The 21,800-nt window shown below is 36.2% G+C and overlaps 3 protein-coding genes across 7 annotated transcripts; 2 read left to right on the forward strand and 1 right to left on the reverse strand.

The window, feature by feature from the left end:
- The first annotated feature begins 35 nt into the window (after positions 1-35).
- LOC113665885 (tryptophan--tRNA ligase, mitochondrial) lies at positions 36-4,610 on the forward strand. The gene is made up of 6 exons (XM_027181618.2): positions 36-229; positions 588-851; positions 1,522-1,602; positions 1,922-2,007; positions 2,117-2,235; positions 2,519-4,610. The coding sequence occupies exons 1-6, from the start codon at positions 143-145 to the stop codon at positions 2,971-2,973; spliced, it is 1,092 nt and encodes a 363-aa protein (XP_027037419.2). The 5' UTR covers positions 36-142; the 3' UTR covers positions 2,974-4,610.
- On the reverse strand, positions 4,275-14,087 carry LOC113665935 (uncharacterized). 3 transcript variants are annotated; one of them, XM_027181675.2, is made up of 17 exons: positions 14,010-14,087; positions 13,682-13,775; positions 11,852-11,965; positions 11,526-11,597; positions 11,391-11,436; positions 10,675-10,825; positions 10,335-10,459; positions 10,129-10,162; positions 9,730-9,827; positions 9,477-9,534; positions 8,923-8,995; positions 7,285-8,563; positions 7,156-7,205; positions 6,500-6,559; positions 6,070-6,125; positions 5,693-5,786; positions 4,275-5,390 (listed from the first exon to the last, which is right to left on the reverse strand). In XM_027181675.2, the coding sequence occupies exons 2-17, from the start codon at positions 13,763-13,765 to the stop codon at positions 5,283-5,285; spliced, it is 2,502 nt and encodes an 833-aa protein (XP_027037476.2). In that variant the 5' UTR covers positions 13,766-13,775; positions 14,010-14,087; the 3' UTR covers positions 4,275-5,282. The 3 variants fall into 3 exon arrangements, with proteins under 3 accessions (XP_027037476.2, XP_089036693.1, XP_089036692.1); XM_089180567.1 differs by having other exon boundaries at positions 13,682-13,772; positions 14,010-14,086; XM_089180566.1 differs by lacking the exons at positions 13,682-13,775; positions 14,010-14,087 and adding an exon at positions 12,924-13,163.
- On the forward strand, positions 13,977-21,627 carry LOC113665664 (katanin p60 ATPase-containing subunit A-like 1). Of its 3 annotated transcripts, XM_089180572.1 has the most exons (12): positions 14,108-14,202; positions 15,177-15,204; positions 15,439-15,616; positions 15,934-16,106; positions 17,783-18,023; positions 18,389-18,510; positions 18,677-18,782; positions 19,136-19,294; positions 19,496-19,622; positions 20,346-20,477; positions 20,997-21,123; positions 21,211-21,627. In XM_089180572.1, the coding sequence occupies exons 3-12, from the start codon at positions 15,452-15,454 to the stop codon at positions 21,407-21,409; spliced, it is 1,551 nt and encodes a 516-aa protein (XP_089036698.1). In that variant the 5' UTR covers positions 14,108-14,202; positions 15,177-15,204; positions 15,439-15,451; the 3' UTR covers positions 21,410-21,627. The 3 variants fall into 3 exon arrangements, with proteins under 3 accessions (XP_027037187.2, XP_089036698.1, XP_027037192.2); XM_027181386.2 differs by lacking the exon at positions 15,177-15,204 and having other exon boundaries at positions 13,977-14,202; XM_027181391.2 differs by lacking the exon at positions 15,177-15,204 and having other exon boundaries at positions 14,119-14,190.
- The last annotated feature ends 173 nt before the right edge of the window (positions 21,628-21,800 follow it).

Raw genomic sequence — 21,800 nt, forward strand, 5'->3', positions numbered from 1 at the left:
CCACGCTATGACGTTTGAGCTGTTCGTTCCCAGTCTACTAAATTACAATTAAAATCCAATATGGCTGATGAAACGCGGTTGATCTTGAAAGAGTTTTAGTTTTATTCCTCTTTTGATTGTTTGTTAGCAAACCTCCTCGATCATGGCGCTTCGTTGGAGAAATTCTCCTTGCTCTCTGCTTTTGATGAGAAAACCAAATGATTCGCTTAGGAGGCACCTCAGTTCTCAGGTTGATCTACGAAATATGCGCTTAGCTTGTGTTGAGTTACGAAAGATCATAGGGCTTATCGAGAAATTAGGCAGAAACTCGCCATACAAGCTCAATGTAAGGCAGAAATTTTCAAGCCAAGTCAGTTGCGAATGAAACATCAGCATGAAAGCACATTCAAGCCATCACACCGTTATCTTTCCCCACCCCTTCAAGACGATCTCCTTTCCCCTTTCCTACCCCCTTCCTTCTCTATTATAAATGAGGGAAAATCAGTTGATTTAGATTCATTATTTTCTTTCCTAACAAAAATTTAATGTTGAGGTAAAGAGAGAAGAGTATGAATAAAAGATAAATATCTCCCATCTTACCTCTACAGGATTCCCAAGAAAGGAAAGTCATTTTTTCTGGAATCCAACCCACTGGAACAATGCACATTGGAAACTATCTGGGGGCAATTAGGAACTGGGTCTCATTACAACATGGAGAAAAGGACATGGTCCTGTACAGCATTGTGGATTTACATTCCATCACCATTCTACAAGATCCTGTGAAACTGAGACAGGGTATCAGAAATATGGCTGTATATTTATTGGCTTGTGGAGTGAATCCAGAGAAAAGTATCCTCTTTCAGCAGTCTCAGGTGAAGTTGCTGGACTTTTATTGAAATTTTTAGACTGATGGATTAACAACCCTGTTTGTTGGGTAATCTGCAAATTACAGGGTTCCTCTTTCACTTGAATGTGTGTTCTTGCTTGTATTGATATACATGAAAAAATTATGAGCTTCTGATTGGTTGATGACTAGTGCATTTTTCATGTAAAAGAGTGCAGATTCAAAGAACAAGTGCAAAGCTATAATACAAGTGTAAATTACAAATAACCCAGGTACACTATCAAAATTCCGACTGTTTTTTACTTTCTATGATGCTTTTTTTCATATAAACTATTTATAGGGAATAACATGATTTCTTGTGCTATTTGGTGTAAATAAGTATTTGTAAATTTTTCAAAGACTACAAATTGTACTCTCCCTAGAGGTTTGTACAATTTTGTTGTCTTTGAAAACTTTACTCATGTCTATGAACATCAAATTGCTCTTGAAGTCATGTTATTACCTATACCAACTACTCTCTCAGTGTCTTAGCTATTTTTCATGCCCAGCTCCCCACTCAAAACCTGATACAAAGGTAAAAGTGTCAGGCAACTGAGAAGTTCCAAGAATATTGTTTATATAGTTTGTTTTTTAAATGGGTTGGCCACACAAAACTTGAATATAATTTATAATTTGTATTTTTTGAACATTTTCTCAAGGTCTCACAACATGCAGAGCTTGCTTGGATTTTAGGATGTATGGCCCGCACAGGGTTCTTAAATCGTATGCATCAGTGGAAGGTAACAATAAAAGTAAAACTGAAATCTTTTATTTTCAAATTTGTAATTTATCTTTCTTGCTGCAACTATTTAGTCAGTAATGATATGGCTTGGTCCTACAAACATATAAGGGAAGTATATGAATTAAGGTTAATTGTCAGAAAGTTTTGAAGTTGTTAGCCTTAACATAAAGTATAAGGCAAGGTTGCCATCTTTTGCTTATTAGAAGCATGTGAGGAATACCCAGTTGAACAGAGTAGGCTGACAGCTTTTGACAGCCTTTGCATGGCAATATAAGAAATGTTAATTATTTCCTTGTGTGTTTGGTTCTTTATCTCAGACCAAAGCAAGTGAAAACAGAGAAAAAAGTTGTTTGGGATTATATTCATATCCTGTGCTAATGGCAGCTGATATTCTTTTGTACAAGTGAGTTTCTCTAAAAAGTAAAAAACTTGGATCATGACATTTTAACTTACCTTTTGGAGTCTTGTATTTCATTAAGAAAACAAATTAACAATATTTTATTTTCTTCCAGAGCAAGTCACGTCCCTATTGGTGAAGATCAGGTGCAACACTTGGAACTTGCCAGAGAACTTTGTCGTCAGTTTAACCACACCTTTGGAAACTTTTTTCCTTTCCCAAAAAGTATTCTAGGTATTTTCAACTTAGATTACTTGTGGTATGCTAGCTGGAATGTATTGTTGTAACTTAGTACTTGTCTGACCTTCGAACTTGTAAAACCCTCCTGGTAAAGTAATGAGCATGCAGAGGAATAGAAAAAGAACTTGTTCTTTCTTCTTTTTTGCAGTAGTTCATTTTAACATATTTTAACATAGTTAACATATTTTTTGTTATTTTTATAACTCACACTTCACACTTGTTCCTTAAAGTTTTTGCAAAAATGCCCAGGAAGCTGACATACTATTACTTTCAACAGACAATTGTCCTCGGGTGATGAGTTTACGGGATGGCAGCAAAAAAATGAGCAAATCAGATCGTAATGAAATGTCAAGAATTGAACTTACTGATTCCACAGACCTTATTGAAAAAAAGATTCAAAAAGCAGTAACAGACTCTGAAGATCACATCAGTTATGATCCAAAAGCAAGACCAGCTATGTCAAATCTGATCAATATTTATGCTGACTTCAGTGGGTTAACAACTCAAGCTGTGTGTGGGAAATATGACAACATGGAAAAATGCAAGAGTGTATTTAAAGCTGATCTTACAGAGCTTGTAGTAAGCAAGTTAACTCCTGTGCAGGAAAATATTATGAGGATTCAACAGGATGTGGCATATGTAGATAATGTTCTACAAACCGGTGCAGATCAAGCAAGGAACATTGCAGCAGTAAACTTATTGACAATCAAGGAGATGCTTGGGCTTCAATGATTGAGTGAATTGTCATAGTCACAGTTCCCTGAGCTGGTGCTCTAAATTAAAACTGACATTTTCTTAAAACAGAGAGGCCAACATTACAATGGTTGGTGGCCAACCCAATTTGCAAACATGCAGAGCTTGGGATACAAACAATTACAATTTTACTTGATTGATTTTATTTTATTTTATTGAGAATGGTGAACATTTTTTATACTTATCTCTAAATCTTTATCACCAAAATGTTATTACACATCACAGCTGTAAAGGTAATTTTCATGACCAACCAATATAAATTTCAAATATTTCTTGAATATTATTTTCAACTTTTGAACACTATCAAAGAAACTAAAGACTGTATTTTCTTGTCCCTCACACTCTTAGATATGTCGATGTGTCTACAATTCTCCATGTCTGACAGTCTGACAGGCTCATGTTCACCATAAAATCAACAGGTTTTCAAAATTAATTAGGAAAAATTTCTGACCTATCCTATTGGAAACCATGCCTGCTAGTCTAAAGCATTCACCAAATTCCCACAGAATACCTCATGCAAACTTAATGAAAGTGTTTGATCTTTGTTTAGAAATACCACGCAATTCCAAATCTTAGGATTGTTTTTGAGTGGACACATTTTCTGAGCTTGTGCATGCCATAAAATTGCTAGGCCAATTTTCTAACTATTAAGTGTCAAAAACCTAACTTACTCTACAAATTGAAGCCACAAAGGAAACAAACATTACTGAACTGCAAAATGAATACAGTGTTCATGTCACTCATTAATATAATCATGCAGTAACAATCATTGTACTAATTTGTAACAAATTTTTATTGTGTAAGAATTCTTTTGTGCCAAAAATTTTTTTATTCATTCTATTGATAACTTCGTCCAGTCACTGTTGAGTGAATTATTTACTACTTGGCAACAAACTGGTTGTTACAGAGGGAGTAAGTTTCTAAAGAAACTGTGGTGTTGCGCTGGTGGGAGAGTATAATAGGGTAATTTAGTGTTATCAACTGAGTTGAAAACGTAAATTGGCCTCTGTAAGGCTGATGTTTTGAGTGTTAGCCATTCATCAGAGCTCTGACGAATGGCTAATGCTTGAAACGTCAGCCTTTAAACTCTTTATGGTTGTCCATTTACATTTTCAACCAAGTTGTTAACACTAAATTACCCTGTTAAATTGGTTGTTATGTTAAGTTTTTAAAAATTTGTTTTTGTCTGTTGCCTCCATAGAATATATAAAACACTTAAATTACAAAAAGGACAATCATTTTTGCTGTATTCCATTATACATCTAGGAGAGTAATAAAAATTGTGGTGCATAACTCCACTTTTTTATTGTCAGAGGTAACACTTATTGCAGTGAATGTTTCTGTTCAATTTACAACTGACAATCACTATGTACCAATTTATTCTAAAATGGTTCCTGATTCAATCCAAATTACAGCACCAACAACAAATCTTAAATTATAACTTAGTAATTGAGGTGGTAGAAATAACTTTTGATTGTAAGTTCCTTACCAGCAGTAGCTTATGTGAATGGAAAAATGCATGTGTGCAACAAAGAAAACCTTACAAAATTTCCTGAATATAGCATATTTTGTTCATCAGTTAAGGCTTATGAAAATAAAGGCAATCTTTGCAGTAATGAACACCACTTAAGCAGCTGTGGAAACTGGTAGAGCACTGCAGCAGTATGGCAGAGCTCATGGAGTCAAATCCTATACATGACTGAATATTTTCTGACCTTATTTTGACTACTGCTTTTATCTTCATTTCTTAAACCACAGTTTACAAGATGATTTTCATATATTCACAGTCATAAATTATAACTCAGTCACATTTTTTCTCCTACAAAAAGCAACATTGAAGCTGATGCACTGATTTAGAATTAATTCAATTATTAAGAAGGACATTAATAAATGAAGATTCAAATAAAATAATTCATTAAAAACAAATACTGGCTGTGCAATTATGTTAAAGGAAAGCAATCCTTAGACATAAGATACAGAAAAAATACTAAGGTAGATAACATCTGCAGCCATGGTATAAATATCACAGGACCTTATATAGGACAATTTTCTGTCCATTCCCATAATTTTATTTACATAGTTACTAAATTTCATGCCATGCTGTCACATTAATATTCATAAACTGAAATTAGAGTCTTAATAGAATAGGAAGGAAGGAATACAGAAGTTGATGTGAGGAAACAAATTTCCTAAAACCAGGAAAGAAATAATTTTTGATTTTCTATAACTGCAAATATCTGAATTATTATATACACTGTACACTGTTTGTGTGTTTACTCTGTGGTCAGTCATCTATACTGGCTACTTAGTGGACAACCTGGTATCAGTGCAGGTGGCTGCCGTTTCATTTCCTCCAACTGTGACTTCAAATTTTTGTGAAGCAAAAGGAGATTTTCCTACAGACAAAACACAATTGAACAAGAAAATAAGACATCATATTACTGATACTATTATTCATTCACACTGTGACTGGTGATCAAATCTCTTTCATGCAAGGCTGAAGAACTTTATAAAATAAGTACCAAGAAACATATAAAATCACCAAATTCAACGCACTACTTAAGTCTGTGAAATCACAGGATGTCTTGGCAACTGCTCATGTCTTTTTTTCTCTTGTTTGTCTTCTGTTTTTCATAAATTTCTTCTGGTTCCTGTTCTCTCTATTTAATGATTGTAAACAGACTAAGTGGCAACTGACCTTTTCACTAGTCAACATTGCAAACTCCTCTACATATTGAGCATTAACTTGCTGTTCTGTTTCATATTCTTCCAAGTCTTTTTCAAGTTCAAGCCTGTGGGACAAGTTAGAATAAAGCACAGTTAAATAATAATTCCTAAACTGAGGTTACCAAGATGATGAAACCCAATTGTAAAGGGGTATATGCTCTAAAGAAAGGAACATTTTTGGAGTCACAATCCTTAAACACTATGATGTAATTTACCATCCAGCATAATGAAAAGGGTATCATATGGTCCAGAAGCCATCAATAAGGTGTGGATTTGTGGCCACTAGCATTTGTTATTACATCTATTAACAAAAATTCAAGATCAGAGTAAAATATATTTGAAGCTTACTTCTTTTGCAGAATCATTGCCATTTCTGTTTGAACTTGGATGTATTCCCTTGCAAGCTGCAAAAGGTATTATGATGGTAACTCAATCCATTAAAAAAAACAGACATCTTTAAATAACATACAATGAATCCTAAGAACAATTTGAACTTAAACAGTTACAGGTAATTATACTCAAATTTTCATGTTAAGTGTTACTGGTTGGCTTTGCCCAGTTTAGTACAAAAACGAAAAAATTAAGAAATTCCTCTGATGAAATGTTCCCCTCAGATAACTTCTTATGACTATGTGTATTGGTATCATCATTAAGGATTCCAATGCAAATGGTCTATGCAGCAGCAAGTACATCTGTCCACTTTCAAGCTACAGTTTCTATCAAGAGAGCTCAATCTGTAATTTAAAATTTCATTTTACACGAATGTACAGATATCCACCTTTATATGCTCCTCATAAATTGCCTGTGACTCTGGAATTGCAGGGTTTGGTGCAATAGGCTGCAGGGAAAACAACAACAACAACTATAATCAACAATTATTCACCAAAGTGCAGGTGAATAGTGGTGGATATTTATCATGAAACAACCAGGTAAATATCCACTTTCACTCACACAGAGGTGAACACTGGTAATTGTTTTAGTACATACTTCACAAAAACCCCCAAAAATAGTTTGTTTCTATCTTTATACAAAAAATGGTCCAAAATTAAATTTTTGATGAGCAATAATGACTCCCCAACAGCTTGGAGGTGAATTGTACTTGCTAATCACTTCCAAACCAGCCAATAAGGACATGCAGAAAGTACTCTTCACCTTTGTGGTAAGAGATAAGGGTAAAAATATTAAAGTATCTAAACTATATGTGTTAAAATGATTCCATTCATTGTAAAAAAATAAATTTAAAACATTTTTTTTCATGACTTAGACTATAACCATATTGTTGATGGTTTATAGAGTAACTCATTGAAAAAGGGAAATGTTTACTCTAACTCCACAGGAAGGGAATAGTAATGTACTAAATACATTAAAATGAAACACCTTACTGTAGAATGAAGTAGACATATAGTACTAATATATTACTTAATATTGAGGTACCTGCAAATGGGTAGCCAAAGTCTGTAAAATACTTGGGAACCCTGATTGATCTGAGTCAAAAGAAAAACTAAATTTACAAAACAGTACATAAAAGTCAAAACTATTACTGAAAGAATGAAAAGAACGAACCTTGTTCACGTCTCGGTGCCAAAGGGCTCTTCTTTTCTCCACTGAACTTCCTTTCTGGAGAAGACACAGATCTTGTCATAGGATGAGGATGGTTGTGTGTGTGTGGGGAACTCACAGGCCAACTTGTCTTCCTGTCTGGGTAAGGACTGCTGGTTCCTGAACTTGATGGACTGGAAAATCCAGATCCCACAGCATGAGATCCCTGTGAAGAAGGGCCGCTGGAATTAAAGCGCACTCTATTGCCATGTTCTGGAGGGTCAAGATCATTCTGTAGGGCCAGCCGTAGTTCTTCCATGTCCAAACCATCAGGTGGCTGTGGTGCATGAAAGCCCGACACAGGAGTATTTCTAGGTACTGATGGCACAGTGCTTGATGTGGGCATTTGCAATGGACTAGTACTGGTTGGTGTGGATAAGGCATAGCTAGTGGCAGGGGGGTACATGGTGTTTGGTGGGTAAGCCCCTTGCTGACCATAATTTGGGGGAATAGGACTGGGAGATTTGTATGGGGATGTTGCACCTCCCAGAAAACCAGACCCTGAAGCCTCAGAATAGATCAGTGGTTGTCCTGTTGATGGAGCTGTAGACATAAGGCTACCAGGTGGATAAAATGGTGCCTGCTGCATTCCTCCACTTGGTTGGATGTCTGAAGTGTAATTTGGATAGTAACCAGAACTGACAGCAGGACTCACTGGTGGATAGGAAATTCTTGCACTTGAAGCCTTCACTGGGCTCACCTCAGATGACAATGGAGATGAGGTCATCAAGCTAGAGTTTGAGCTTGGAGAAGCTGATGCTGGAACAATTTTGATTGGCTCAAAATTAATACCTGGAACTGGTCCAGGTAAAGGGCTCACTGGAGCTTTTCCTGTCCTGTGACTGGTCCCTCCAGAATCTGACCGCTGTCGCACAAACTGAGCTGTAGGACTCTTGTTGTCAACTGAGATAGTAATGGTTGGAGAGGCTGCACGGTGAGGACTTTCATATTCACCCTCCAAAGGAGATTCACCTTCTAATTTTCCTGGGACTGGAGTTTCATCATTTTCTTTTTCCTCATCCTCAATTTCATAGGAACCTTCTTCATCACTCTCAGTAGATGGCTGACTCTTGATTCCAATGACAGTGTCACTCAATGTGCTACCCTGTGTGGACATTTCCCCACCATTCTGATCCATTTCAGGGCTTAACAGAGACAGGTCTGAGCTTGTGCTGCTTTCATCTGTGCTTGTACTTGAAGTTCCAACTGGAAAAACAAGGCAAGTATCTGCACCTGGAAAGAACTATTCAGAAAAATAGTTACTTTGGAACAATTTTGCAACCTACAAATATCGAGAAAGTCAATGTGCCACCTTTCATCTCTTAGCAAAGACATCAATTGAAACAAAGTCATGTTTGATCATTCCTCAAGAATATAAAGATTAGCTTGAGGGTAACTGGCGTAGCAAAGCAGTGAAGACAGCTACAAAACTTGCTGTTGCCTATAAAAATGTTAGAAGCAATACCCTCCCATAAAGTAATTGATCATCCCTAAGCATAGACTGTACCCATAACAAACCACCAACATTATTTTGTATGACAAAATGGAATAACGTCAACTGTGGCAAAAAAAAAACTCTTCTCAAAAGAACTCTGTTCTTACTTGCACTAAATGTTGAAGTATGTGAACAATTCTTGTAAATGATGGTCTCTTTGCTGGCACCTTATCCCAGCAGCTACAGATTGTAAAGATTGAGAAATAAAAATGAGTCGATGATAATGATAACTGATAAATGACTGAAAACTAATAGTATCAACTTACTAATAAAGTATTTAACATCGCCACAAAATGGTATATTTCAGATAAAGGTTTCCAAACAATTCATTGAGTTTAAAAATTCTAAAAGCACAAATACATGGACCCAATTTTCAATAGTTCAGAAAGTGTAAAATGGCTGGCAAATGAACAGCTTCTAAGAAGAGGATCCAGAGGATGCAAGTAACATTGATATTGTAATGTGGTAATGATAATAGCTATAAACAATATATCAATGTGATGTATTATAAAAACTCAATTATATCAATAATTACAATATCAATATTAATATTTAAAGATATGCTAAAAATCTTTAATATATAATACATGAAAAACAGATTGTGTTGCAATTCCTGTGGTACTAAGAGTACCTTGGAAATCTCTGTCAATTGTTCCCCTACCTTGTCATTAGATCTTCAATTGGTTTTGGAATATTTGCTATTAAAGGAGGCCTCGTTCCTACAGAATAATAAAATGACCAAGATGTAAACATATGAAATGAGCTAATTTTTGTTTAATAACCATTAATAAATCACACAAACTGTGAGACAATAAATGCTTTAAAAGCAACAATATTTTGGAAAAAAAAAGCACAAGGTCCTGTTGTTCACTAGTATTCTTTTAAGCTTTTATGAAAAACACAATTTCACCCACCATTATGAACGGCCCACATTATTCTGAAAGCATTGAATCCAGACATGTCCTCATAAGGCTTACGGCGAGTAATCATCTCCCAAAGGATTATACCAAAACTAAAAAACACAAAATGCCTTTGTTAAATTCACCTCAACTTGTAAGCTACAAATAAACTCTTTATATGAATAATTAAAAAGTTGGAGGGATTTTTTTTAGTGAACTATGTTATTTTTAAGTTTCTCTATCGAATATTCGAACAGCTGAAGTAGGCCATTGCTTAGAAATGGGATGGAGCTGGTTTCCAAGACACCTGACACATTTTCAGGCAGGATGGAAAGGTGATGAAGTTGTGACAGACTTCAAAGTAATTATAAAACAGAAACTTAATATGAACACTACTCTAGCGGTAACACATACCTGAAAACATCACACTTCTCTGTGTAATTGTTGCCTGAATAAAATTAACATCACATTAATCTCACTGAAACAAACCAGCTATTCAGCTACAACTGTCAGAAATATATTAAAAGGTGTGGCAGTATCCATCCATCAAAGAATTAGTGTTAAAAAATGCAAAGTAACAATCTTATGACACAGATCTAATACACTGTTAACTTGCATACCTTCAAACACTTCAGGAGCCATCCACGCTGCACTTCCCTTGTTGTTTGTCATGTATGTTTTCATGTCACAAGCTGTTCCAAAATCACAAATCTTTAAAACAGTTCCACATTTTGTCAGCAACAAACTGAAAACAATAATTTATCATTACATTTCAAGAAAATAAATGAGGCCATGATGCACAAAAATTTTACTCCAGGATCAATTCCATCAATCTCAACATCTGCTTGCTCGGCATAGCCTCTCTTTAGCACTGTTAAAAGCCATAACTAAGAAGCTCCATAAAAACAGACGTCATGTAATTCAGCAATAACAACACAGTGTACTGTTTAAATTGCATACTTTGGAGGCTTGAGGTCTCTGTGGATAATTCCTTTGGGTTTGATTCCATGTAAATATTCTACTCCTCTTGCACACTGGAGAGCCCAGCTCATCATATGAGAGGCTGTGTAAATTGGTGCACATCGTGATGAAGGATGTTGCCAATGAAGTACTGAAATTTCACAAATAGAAAGAAAATTCAGAATGAATTAACCCATCTCAATTCCCCCAAAATTTTAGCCCTTAGAAAGTAATAATAAATCAAACAATATCGCATGCCCATGATTAATAATTTTCTTTTATTCTTGTTCTTTTCTCCTCAATGATATAATTTGATGTTAAATGAGAAATTCCTTCATGGTCACTTTTAGTCTTATCATGTTTTCAATTTCAAATTTTTCCTCAAGGTTTCAAATTTTATACACCCTTTTGACTGCTATTTCTGTTTGTTGAGAAAATGATCAAACCTATATCAAAATTCTTAAACATGATTAGTTATAAACAGCCCAATTTGAGCACTAATAGGACAATGTAGACATCATGCTTGTAATTGGACAACTTGTAGTTGGACTTTGCTGACCAAATTAGGCTCCACTAGGCCCTAATACCAAAACTTATCATAAATAAAAACTGAAAGGGTGTTAAAATGTAACTGGTTTGGAATATATTCAATTTGGAAAATGTTTAAACCACAACATTATCAAGCAGTGATACCGTGCACACATTGATATTCTTACAGTTGTAAAGTGAGCCTCCTTCAGCATACTCCATGACCAGACATACCTACAAAAAGTATACCAATGAATTATGATTACAGTTCTTAAAAGCTGCCTCACTCGGGGCTACCAATAAATCTGTAGAGTAGAACTTACAGGATTCTGGGTGGTGCAGACACCATACAACTTGATGATATTTTCATGACTGATACGAGACAGCTGTTGAACCTGTTAAAAACAAATACCATGAAATTCATCTCAACTTGGCAATTGACAACAAAAGGTATCTCTAAAGAAAATTTTACTAATTTTCCAGTCTCTATCCCATTGCAGCCCCTATGAACAGCACTAGATAGTACTAATTGATATATGGAAATTGTACAATGTATGTCAATTTGCCATATCTAATAATGATATCACTGACATTAACTTTAACTAAGTTACATACACAGTATTTTTTTTAGTGAAACTGTTTCATTTACCTCAACACTAAATGCTTTCTTTTCTGCTTCAGTTTCAATTGTCTTGACAGCAACAACAAATCTCTGTCTATATATCGCCTTGGAAACAACCCCAAATGCACCTCTTCCAACTGTCTGTAAAGCAACAAGAAAATGTAAGTTTATTTAAACAAACTACTTTTATTTCACATGTAGGAATAACTTACAAACTTTCAAAAGGTTGGTCAGTAATCTGTTGAGAGACTGTCAGTAGTTCACTAACAGTTGGCTATTTATGGGCCATACAGTCTGACAAGGTAAGTACAGACATGATTACTGTTACCTATTAAAAAAAAGAGCCACTGAACACTCAAGTATCAATTCTAGGAAGAAAAGGCATTTTGATACCATGATTTCACACCAAAATAGAGAGGAACCATCTGACAAATGTGCAGTTCTAAAGGGACTGATTTATTTACTTTCCTTTCAAAGGTGGCAGAGAAAGGAATAGAGTTCTGTAAGCCACCTTCAATAAGTTCAAACATCTTGAGCACTTTTACGGGAAGAAATAAAAAATAAAGAAGTTCTTCTAGTATTTTAATTTCTTAAGTTTGATTAGAACATGCATGGTTGCAGCAATCATAGGTTTGTGAAATTTCTTGAATTTTTCCTGACTTTTCCCAGACATATGTATAATTTCCCTGATCAACTGAATTAATGATTTCACAAACTGAAGGAGTCCTATTAAAAGCCTTCAATCTCCCACCTCAGCTATCCTCTCTGACCATAAGTTTATGCTTTTAGCTAGTCAATTACAGAGCACACCAACTTATAGTTCCTAAGGTACAGGGGATGACAATATGTTTTCCTCTGAAACTCTACATCAGCTTGTTCTTCAATTTCATTCTACAACATTCTACCAATTCAATACCTTTCATGTCCGTAAAATGTACCAAAGAAATTAAAATGTCATATATAAGTGAAAAAGGCAGAAAAAGATAATAAAATTATTTCATTCACAAACCAACTTAAGTTTGTGGAACCATGTAAAAATAGGGGTGAAAGTCTAACAAATCTATTGGAATGTAAAACAGAAAATAGAAAACCAACAAACCATATCTACTGAATCAGTCAGCTTCAACTCATTCTGATTACATAAATGTTCTTTTATCAAATCTGTTCCACAATGTCTTTCATCTCCTCTACAAAGTATCTTAAAGTATCCACTCATTTGTCGGTTATGACCCATGATGTAGGATTTTCATAAGAAAAAAACTACATTTCAGAGACTTTGGTCATGTTTAGCTCATGTGTTTCAGACCAAGATCATGTGCTTTTGTATTCATGCAAAAATAATTCAAAGAAACTGAATTGCAACAGTGTTTGCTCCAAGTGACTAGCCAATCATAGTGCTTACTAAAGAGGCCTACAGTGAAGCTGGATACTGGGGTCAAATAGAAGTTTCCTTAAGACTGGGGAACCAAAATACTACCATTGGCTCAACATGCCCTGCCGTCACACTGAATTTGTATATTATTCAAAACTAAAAAAATGGCTGTAAAACGTACAACTACACACGGATATTTACAGGCCTCCGCTATGATAATGATAAACAGTTAAATACTTCCGTCGTAAAATTGTAACAAGTACAAACTCAATCAATTTGATTACTTCAAGATCAATGCGTAAGGAAGAAATTAAAGATAAAATGATAATTAAGTAAATGACTTTTCCTTTGAGATTTCATGACTACCATTTAATTTATAACTCTTCGGCATCTTGTAGCACCATCGAAGCACATGATCGCTTAAATACTGAATTGCTCATGTATGCATGTTTTTCGTTAAGTTTGATAATCATGTATATTCTTACCTCGATTTGCTCAAGTTCTGAACTATCAATTTCTTCCACAAACCCGGGCGGAGAATCGGGTTGAAGATCGTCTTCGTCGTCCATTTTTAATCTTCTAGAAAACAAAGTGCAAAGCCATGGTTAGTTACCTCAAATATCAAATCTGTTTTACTTCTTTCGACAGAGGAGGTTGAATCGAAAGTAGATTGTCTACTCGTGCATCCGCGATGACTAATCCAAATTTTTTGTAGGATGACTTAGAAGACCCCCGAAAATTAATATCGTGGTCAATAAAAGTTGTTTCTCTGTTCTTGAGATCTTTACAATCACTTTGAAAGCTCAAAATTACCTTACAGTCAGGAAGGTTGAGGTCGCTCATGTGACAGCCGCCATATTTGTTTTAGCAGGGCCAATACATATCCCATGATTCAATGGGAGATATAGGCGCCAAACGAGCATGCTCGATCTTCACTTTTAAACGGTCTCTCAAGTTTTATACTAATAGAACACATCCGATCACAACATTCTGGGTGAGTCTTAAGGTAGGTTTCTTTGAATACTAACACTGAATCAGAGTTACCGTTTTTCTAGTGACATAGAATGTTTGATGAGCCCTACCGTAGTTTTCAGACGGGGTGTTCATGTTGTAGACATTTGGCAACCTGGCAGAGAATCTTCGATTAGTTCCGTCCGCCCAGACCTGCTAATATTTAATTGTGCTAAACTTCGCCTTGTGTTTATTTGCATTGATTCAAGCATTCGATGACATCTAACGTAACTAACAAGTCCAGTATACAATATGCGACGGATTAATCGTAAATGTACCGTAGGACAAAATTGCTGGAAAAGTCGCAAGGCGAGATCGAAAAATTCCTATTGAGGATTGTCTGTTAAGTTGACTTATTTTCATTACTTAGTATTTTACACTCAAGGAAATTAATCTATTATGTATTAAAACAAAATCAGGATATTGTGGTAGACATCATTCAAAGGTGGTTTTTCAGGACAGTTTTGTTCTGAATGACCCTGTCAGTAGCTATAGATGATCTTGCAGGGAGCGGTTTAGAGGTTAGGTACCAAGGCGCATTGGGCTGACAAAATTTGTTTTGCTCCACAAAAAATCTGTTTCCCCAAGTTTTCAATTTGTCAATCACAGGTGCACTTAAAAACAGCAAAATATTTGTTAACCACCTGATGTCAATCTTATGGATCAATAAATTGAGTAGTACCTGTACCTTGAGATTTAGCTTTTAAAAATGAAAACTTGGGAGCCATTATGGTTGTAATATGAGTATCCTCAGTACTGATCACCATGCAGCATCCTGAGGTACAAATCTTCCATCTTCACCGTTTGATTGCTACATTAAAATTTATAAATTTGGCAGAATCTGCCAGAAAGACTCACATTTAATAAGTAGGATCAAATTTTCTTGATTGAGGTATTCCTTTAAATTGTGGTTTGTAAATTGAAAATTCTGTTAGATTTCATGCCTGGCAAAAATTTGTCTTACTACAGGGTGCGATAGCAGTGTCTTTGAAGATTGGTAAGGCTTGTAAAAATTTGGTTGAATAAAAAATCATTAGGTGCATTTGTCTCACTGAACTGATGACAAATCTCTTTGCAAGATAAGCAAAAATTTGCCTTGTGTGCTCAGGCCATAATACTCTCAAAGTCAAACATATTCAAACTAGAGATTTACATGCAGGGAAGCTTGTGATATAGATAAGTCAAGTGAACTTTTTATAACTGGAATATTGAAGTGATATATATTTTCCAGGCCTCTTGTAAAGATGAGCCTTTCTGAAATCTGTGAAAATGCAAAAATGGCACGTGAATATGCCCTGCTTGGTAACTACGACACATCACTAGTGTACTACCAAGGAGTGATCCAACAGATACAGAAGCACATTCAACAACTGAAAGATGATGCCATCATGAAACAAGAATGGCACCAGGTAAGTTTTGCTCTTATAGGGGAACATTTAGATACCTGATCAGTTTTTCATAATGGCAGGAGAAGGTCATCGCAAAAACAGAATGGAGAGGGTAGCAAAAAAGGCATTCAATAGACATGATCAATTCACTGGACTGACAAAGCAGTGATGTGTCATATCATACTTAAGCCTGGAAATTTTGTCCCCTCTTGAAGACTGATATAATGATTTTTTTTTTCTTTTATTTATATTGTATTCCTGATCATTTAATTTAGAGGGTCTTTCTTTTTGGGTACATTTGTTATACTGTGTAAGTAAAATTTCTGTTGTGTTTTAAGGTTCGTCAAGCAATTGTCAAAGAGTATGACCAAGTTAAAGAAATAAATCAAACACTGGCAAATTTCAAGAAGGACACAGTACATTTTGGAGGGCCTCGGCGATCCCATGAAGAGGAGCCTACAAGGGATCCTGATGTCTGGCCGCCACCCACTCCAATAGAAAGAGACAACAGGTATGCTGTAAAAAAACCTCTGTCGCTATGTGATAGATCAAGTTTAGATGTTGACAACAGGTATGCAGTAAAATTAACTGTGTCCCAGTGTGATAGATCAAATTTAGATAGAATAGGTATGCTGTAAAATAAACTGTGTCCTTGTGTGATAGATCAAATTAGCTATATACCAAATCACGTTTAGGTTAAAAAGAAAAAAAAAACAAAAAAACTTCCAGATAGAGTTTGTAAGAGTAGATCCACAAAATGAAAAGAGGACTATGAAAAAGATAGCAAGAGTGTAGCCTTATACTTAGCCTTTCACTCAAAAGGTGAAGTCTGGAAACAAGCTTATAAGAGAAAAGGAGGCAGTTACGCCCCTTCTCAAAGGACCCTGCTCAACCAGGATGCATTGCAGGGGTAGTAAACATTCTCAGTATTTTCTGTATAACAGAAAAGGAAAGCTGCCTTGTGTGTAATATTTTTGGAATATATCTTTGCAGTCTTGATTAAGAACTGGTTTTTTATACTGCCATTTAGTTTCTTTACATGTACATCATCTATCTGCCACGTATTTTTGTCATTTTCATTCTGCATTTGCGACAATGAAGCCATCAAAAACAGGACATCCTGCAGGGATGGAAGGCTGCCATATTATGTGGCCTACTAGATCAATTTTAAAAGCATGTAATGAACATTACACAGCCTCATGATTTGGCCAAAAAAATGAGAAGTGAGTTTGAAGAGGTCCTGCTGCACAGAATTTCAGAGGAAAATAAAACAGAAAGCTCTTCTCTGCACTTGGGTGACTGTTAGACAAGGAAACAATTCCATCAATAGAAAGCCTTATCCCATGTCAGTTTTGGAGTAACCCTTCTCTCCTGGTGCAATCAAATTAAAAGCAAAACATTTCTCAAAAATTCCATCTTGGTATCCTCGATTCTTTAAGCATATTTTGAAACACCACATGTTTTTATTAAACATGAAGTGTGACAAATTTATTCATGGGAGGCATATCACTTCTCCTCTTAGGAATCCTCTCTTTGTCCCTGGTGAATGACATGAATGAAAATTCAAGTATTGGAAGGTCTCCATCTCTTTGAAATACATTTGGATGTCAAGGGTCAATTCCCTGTTAAAGTTTGCTTTTGTACACTTTTGTGTCAAGAATATTATTTCTAAGTCTGATTACTCAGCCAATAGTGATGGTATCATGGTACAATGAACAGTTGCTGTTTTCCAGTCTTACAAATTCTTCAGTTTTGCCTTGGGTTTGTTCCACAAACAGAAAATGTTGTCAATGTACCTCTTCCAAATTAATGGTTTTGTTGTGCTCTGGGTGATAAAAAGTATTGAGTTCCCAGATAATAACAGTAACAACTGCATGCAAAGCACAGTGGTTGAGCATGGCCCTTCAACCTACCCTTAAATCACAAAGAGAGCGATTCCTTCCTTTATTTACTTACTAAGCCACACTGTCCCAATTTTTGGGTCAACTGAACATTTTCTTTGGTGAGCATTTCCTGATTTTAGATGGCCAAATAGTGATTTTAAGAAATTCAATGGTCACACTTGGAGCAGTGATGTACAGAGTTTCTCTTATTTCAGTGAGCAATTTTTTCTCCAAATAACAGATTAAAGAATATGTTGTTTGTAATAAACCTGCAACTTTTGTCCACTACTGGTTTCCACTGTAGACCCTCCAAGCCAGCTCCTCGACCTGTTGTCAGAAAGAATGATGATTACAATCCATCAGTAGGCCGCCCATCTGCAGCACCAAGCAAGCGCCCTGATAGAGATCGAGCTGGAGATAGGGGAGGACGCAAACCGGTTTCTGCACCCAGTGGCAAGCCATCTCGTGATGCAAGGCCTGCAGACAGAGGGCGTGCCCAGTCAAAGGGTGACAAGGATAAGGGAGGTGCCAAGAAAGAACAAAAAGTAAATCATCTGCTTTTTCACCATTTTTGTCCTAATTTTTTTCCTTTTTTTAATGACTTTGAAACAAAAAAAGTACAGTGAAACTCATGGTTGTAAAGAACAGATTGATTAGTGAAAGTCTAAACTTGTCAGGAATCTGTGAGCTCACCAAAGGTACAACTGTCTAAGCTGTTCCTGGAAGACAGGTTTTGTTGCCAGCATTAATGCTACTTTTTTTCCCCAATGTCGCGTAGTTTATTTTTCTAATCACGGTGAAGTTCTTAGAAGAGAGTATAAGCTTTGTTTTAAAACAGTTTTGGGAATTATTAAGTTCATAGCCCTCAGGTCACAGAAAAAACTACTCAAATCTATATATTTTTGTGCAGGATGATGGTAAAGGTGAAGGTGATGGTGATGGTGAGAAGAGATTTGATGGGAGTGGTTATGATAAAGACCTAGTTGAGGCCTTGGAAAGGGACATTTTACAGAAAAATCCTAATGTACACTGGTATGTTATTCAGCTCATAACTAGTGTTTTGGCAGATTTGAATTCTAATTTTGGTTTGTCTTCAGAGTATTTGACCATTACATGTATATGCCATTGTCTCTCAGTTTTTGTGTACTTAGTTTTTACTCAGTTATCTACTTAAATTTTTTTTCTTTTTTTAACGCAGGAGTGACATTGCTGGACTAACTGAAGCTAAAAAGCTGTTGGAGGAGGCTGTGGTACTTCCCCTTCTGATGCCAGATTACTTTACTGGTATTCGCCGTCCCTGGAAGGTACACAGATGTTGTCTGTCAAGTGTCTTTGAGCCATGGGAATTGAGGAATCCTCCTCCACCCCCACCTCTCCCCCCTCCCCCCCCCCCCCCAAAAGGGAGAAAAACATGATAAAGTGATCACTGCCATTAATAAATTTTTCACTTTTCACTTTGATAAATTTTTAGAGATTAGACACCCTGAGAATCAAATTGATAACATCTTCCAAGGCAGAATGGTCCATTTTGGAGACCTGAAACATGAAACTTGTTTAATCATAGAAGTCAGTACAACAGACATGTGTTCTCTTTGTGTAAGCAGGTGAGGCCACAGCTCTTCATGGACTCAATGCCTTACCTATTCAATTTTTTTAGGGTGTATGCATGGTTGGACCTCCAGGTACTGGAAAAACAATGTTGGCAAAGGCTGTAGCTACAGAATGTGGTACAACATTCTTCAATGTGACCTCATCAACTTTAACTTCAAAGTATCGTGGTGAATCTGAGAAACTTGTCAGACTACTGTTTGAAATGGTAACAAGCATATATGATTTTATTAAAAGAGTATTGTAAATTATAAAATAGGAAGAATTAAAAATAACGTATTCTTGCATCATTTCATGGAATGGACATGCCAGGAAGATTGAAAGTCTTCTTTAATTTTGGTTTCAAACATTTGGTGTATCTTATGAAAGAACTTGTGGAAAATTAAGTTTGAATTTTGGTATTTCACAGGCTCGATTTTATGCACCAAGTACAATTTTTATCGATGAGATTGACTCAATCTGTAGTAAGCGTGGTTCAGACAGTGAACATGAGGCCAGCAGACGAGTCAAGTCAGAGCTGCTCATACAGATGGATGGTGAGTGAAGTGTTACCTATGCCACAACTTTTCAAAACTAAACTGAGATATGACAAAAAGATTACTTTTGACAAAAGAGATGTCAGAAAACATTTGTGGAAACATAGTTGGCGCAGTTAAAAGTGTGTGCTGCTGAAAATTCCTTTAATATGTTTGATTGTCAAGGTAAGGAGGCCCCTGCTGAAAGTTAATTTTTTGAGTTTTTGATCTTTAAAAAAACTCATCAATGAAACTTGTTTGCACCCTTCATTCATTTACACCCAAAGTAACACTGGTTAAAAGGTTCTTAGAAATGTTTATGAGTGCCTAGCAGTTACTTTGCTTTAACAGTCATATGTCCTGGTATATTTTCATTGTCTCTCTCTCTCTCTCTCTCTCTCTCTCTCTCTCTCTCTCTCTCTCTCTCTCTCTCTCTCTCTCTCTCTCTCTCTCTCTCTCTCTCTCTCTCTCTCTCTCTCTCTCTCTGTGTGTGTGTGTCAGTAGAAAATTTGTGTTATTCCTCCAATGAATTTCCCTGTGCTGTTACACTGAGACTAAAAGAAATTCCAGTCATTTGATGAGAACTGTGTTGGTGTCAGAGCGGAAGTTTAAGCTTGACCTTGTTGTAGTTTTTAACGTAACGTTAGCTATGCGGACTCTTTTGGATGTTGAAAGAGTTCTTCAAACCCATTCTTTTGCGACCAAGTGCTCACTAATGCTATTCATTTTTTTTTTTTTGTCCAGGTGTTGGGGGTGGTACTGCAGAGAGTGGTCCTCAGCTAGTCATGGTTCTGGCTGCCACAAATTTTCCTTGGGATCTGGATGAAGCTCTGCGAAGGAGGCTGGAAAAAAGAATCTATATTCCACTTCCTGAAAGTATGCTGCAGTATTTACTCTATGAGGTGTTGCGTGTTATTTGCAAATCTTGCCATATTATTGATATTGACACACAGTTTATTTTAACTTAAATCTCTAAAACGAGCTAAGGTCAAACCTGGAAGAACTTAAGCGTTGTGCGTTTATCTGGTTGTTTGTATGTTTGCTTGTTTATTTGTTGTTTACACTTCTAAGACCATCCCTTCTTCAGCATAGAGTTTTTGCATCTTCTTTTTAATTAACCATAGTAATGTTTCCTGACCACACCTCCAGCTATCTAAAACTTTCCGTCATGTGTGCTTTGAGGCCTTCTCCGGTTGTGTACTTTGTCACATCCTGTCTGAATGTCCTGAGCTTTAAGGAGGTTTGCGATCGCAGAACTCTACTGTAGTTTTTTCACAACTCAGATGCCGTCGCAATACAACAAATTCAAGTGAAGGAGACATGCAATAACAAAACATAACCATTACTTTTACACCGGAGGTGGCGCTTTTTTTACGGAATATTTTTCCTTTTCAGCTATCGGTCGCCTTGAGTTGCTGAAGATCAACTTACGGGGTGTGAACATGGCTGAAGATGTAATTCTGGAGGAGATCGCGAAAAAGATGGACGGCTACAGTGGAGCTGATATCACAAATGTTTGCCGGTTTGTAACGTATATTGTTGTTACTAAATGTTATCACTTTTCAGGTTTTTTCTATCAGGATATCAATGAAATAACTTCTTTTTACAGGGACGCTTCCATGATGGCAATGAGACGTCGCATTCGAGGCCTTACTCCGGAACAAATTAAAAATTTGCCAAAGGAAGAACTGGATTTGCCAGTTAACATGGAAGATTTTGGTCTTGCTTTGAATAAAGTGTCTAAGTCCGTGTCCGATGCAGATATCAAGAAATACGAAGAGTGGATGAAAGAATTTGGTTCTACGTGATGCAACCATTTAAAAATTTGTTTGCGGGTTCATAAACGTCCTGGCAATATTGAACGATATGGCAGTTGTCTTGTTTGACAATCTCAGTTCTGTTTTATCCTTGTAGTCAGTGTGCTAATGAATCCGATGGTTAAAGTGTGAAATTGTTGAAATCAGTTCTGCATTGCTAACGATTGTGATAAAGAAATGTTTATGAAATAGACTTCGTTGAATTGCGATATCTGTCGCCACTTGTCAGAGCAAAAGATGTGTTCAAGTTTAAATTGGAGACATTTAACTTTATCGAGGTTTGATGTGGGAAAAATATTTCCGATAACCCTTTAACTCCCATGAGTGACCAAGACAAGATTTCCCTTACAATCTCAGCGCAAAATTAAGCAGACAAGTGCCA

This window comes from Pocillopora damicornis, chromosome 8 (assembly GCF_964200805.1).
Source record: "Pocillopora damicornis chromosome 8, jaPocDami1.2, whole genome shotgun sequence".
Taxonomy (NCBI): Eukaryota; Metazoa; Cnidaria; class Anthozoa; order Scleractinia; family Pocilloporidae; genus Pocillopora; species Pocillopora damicornis.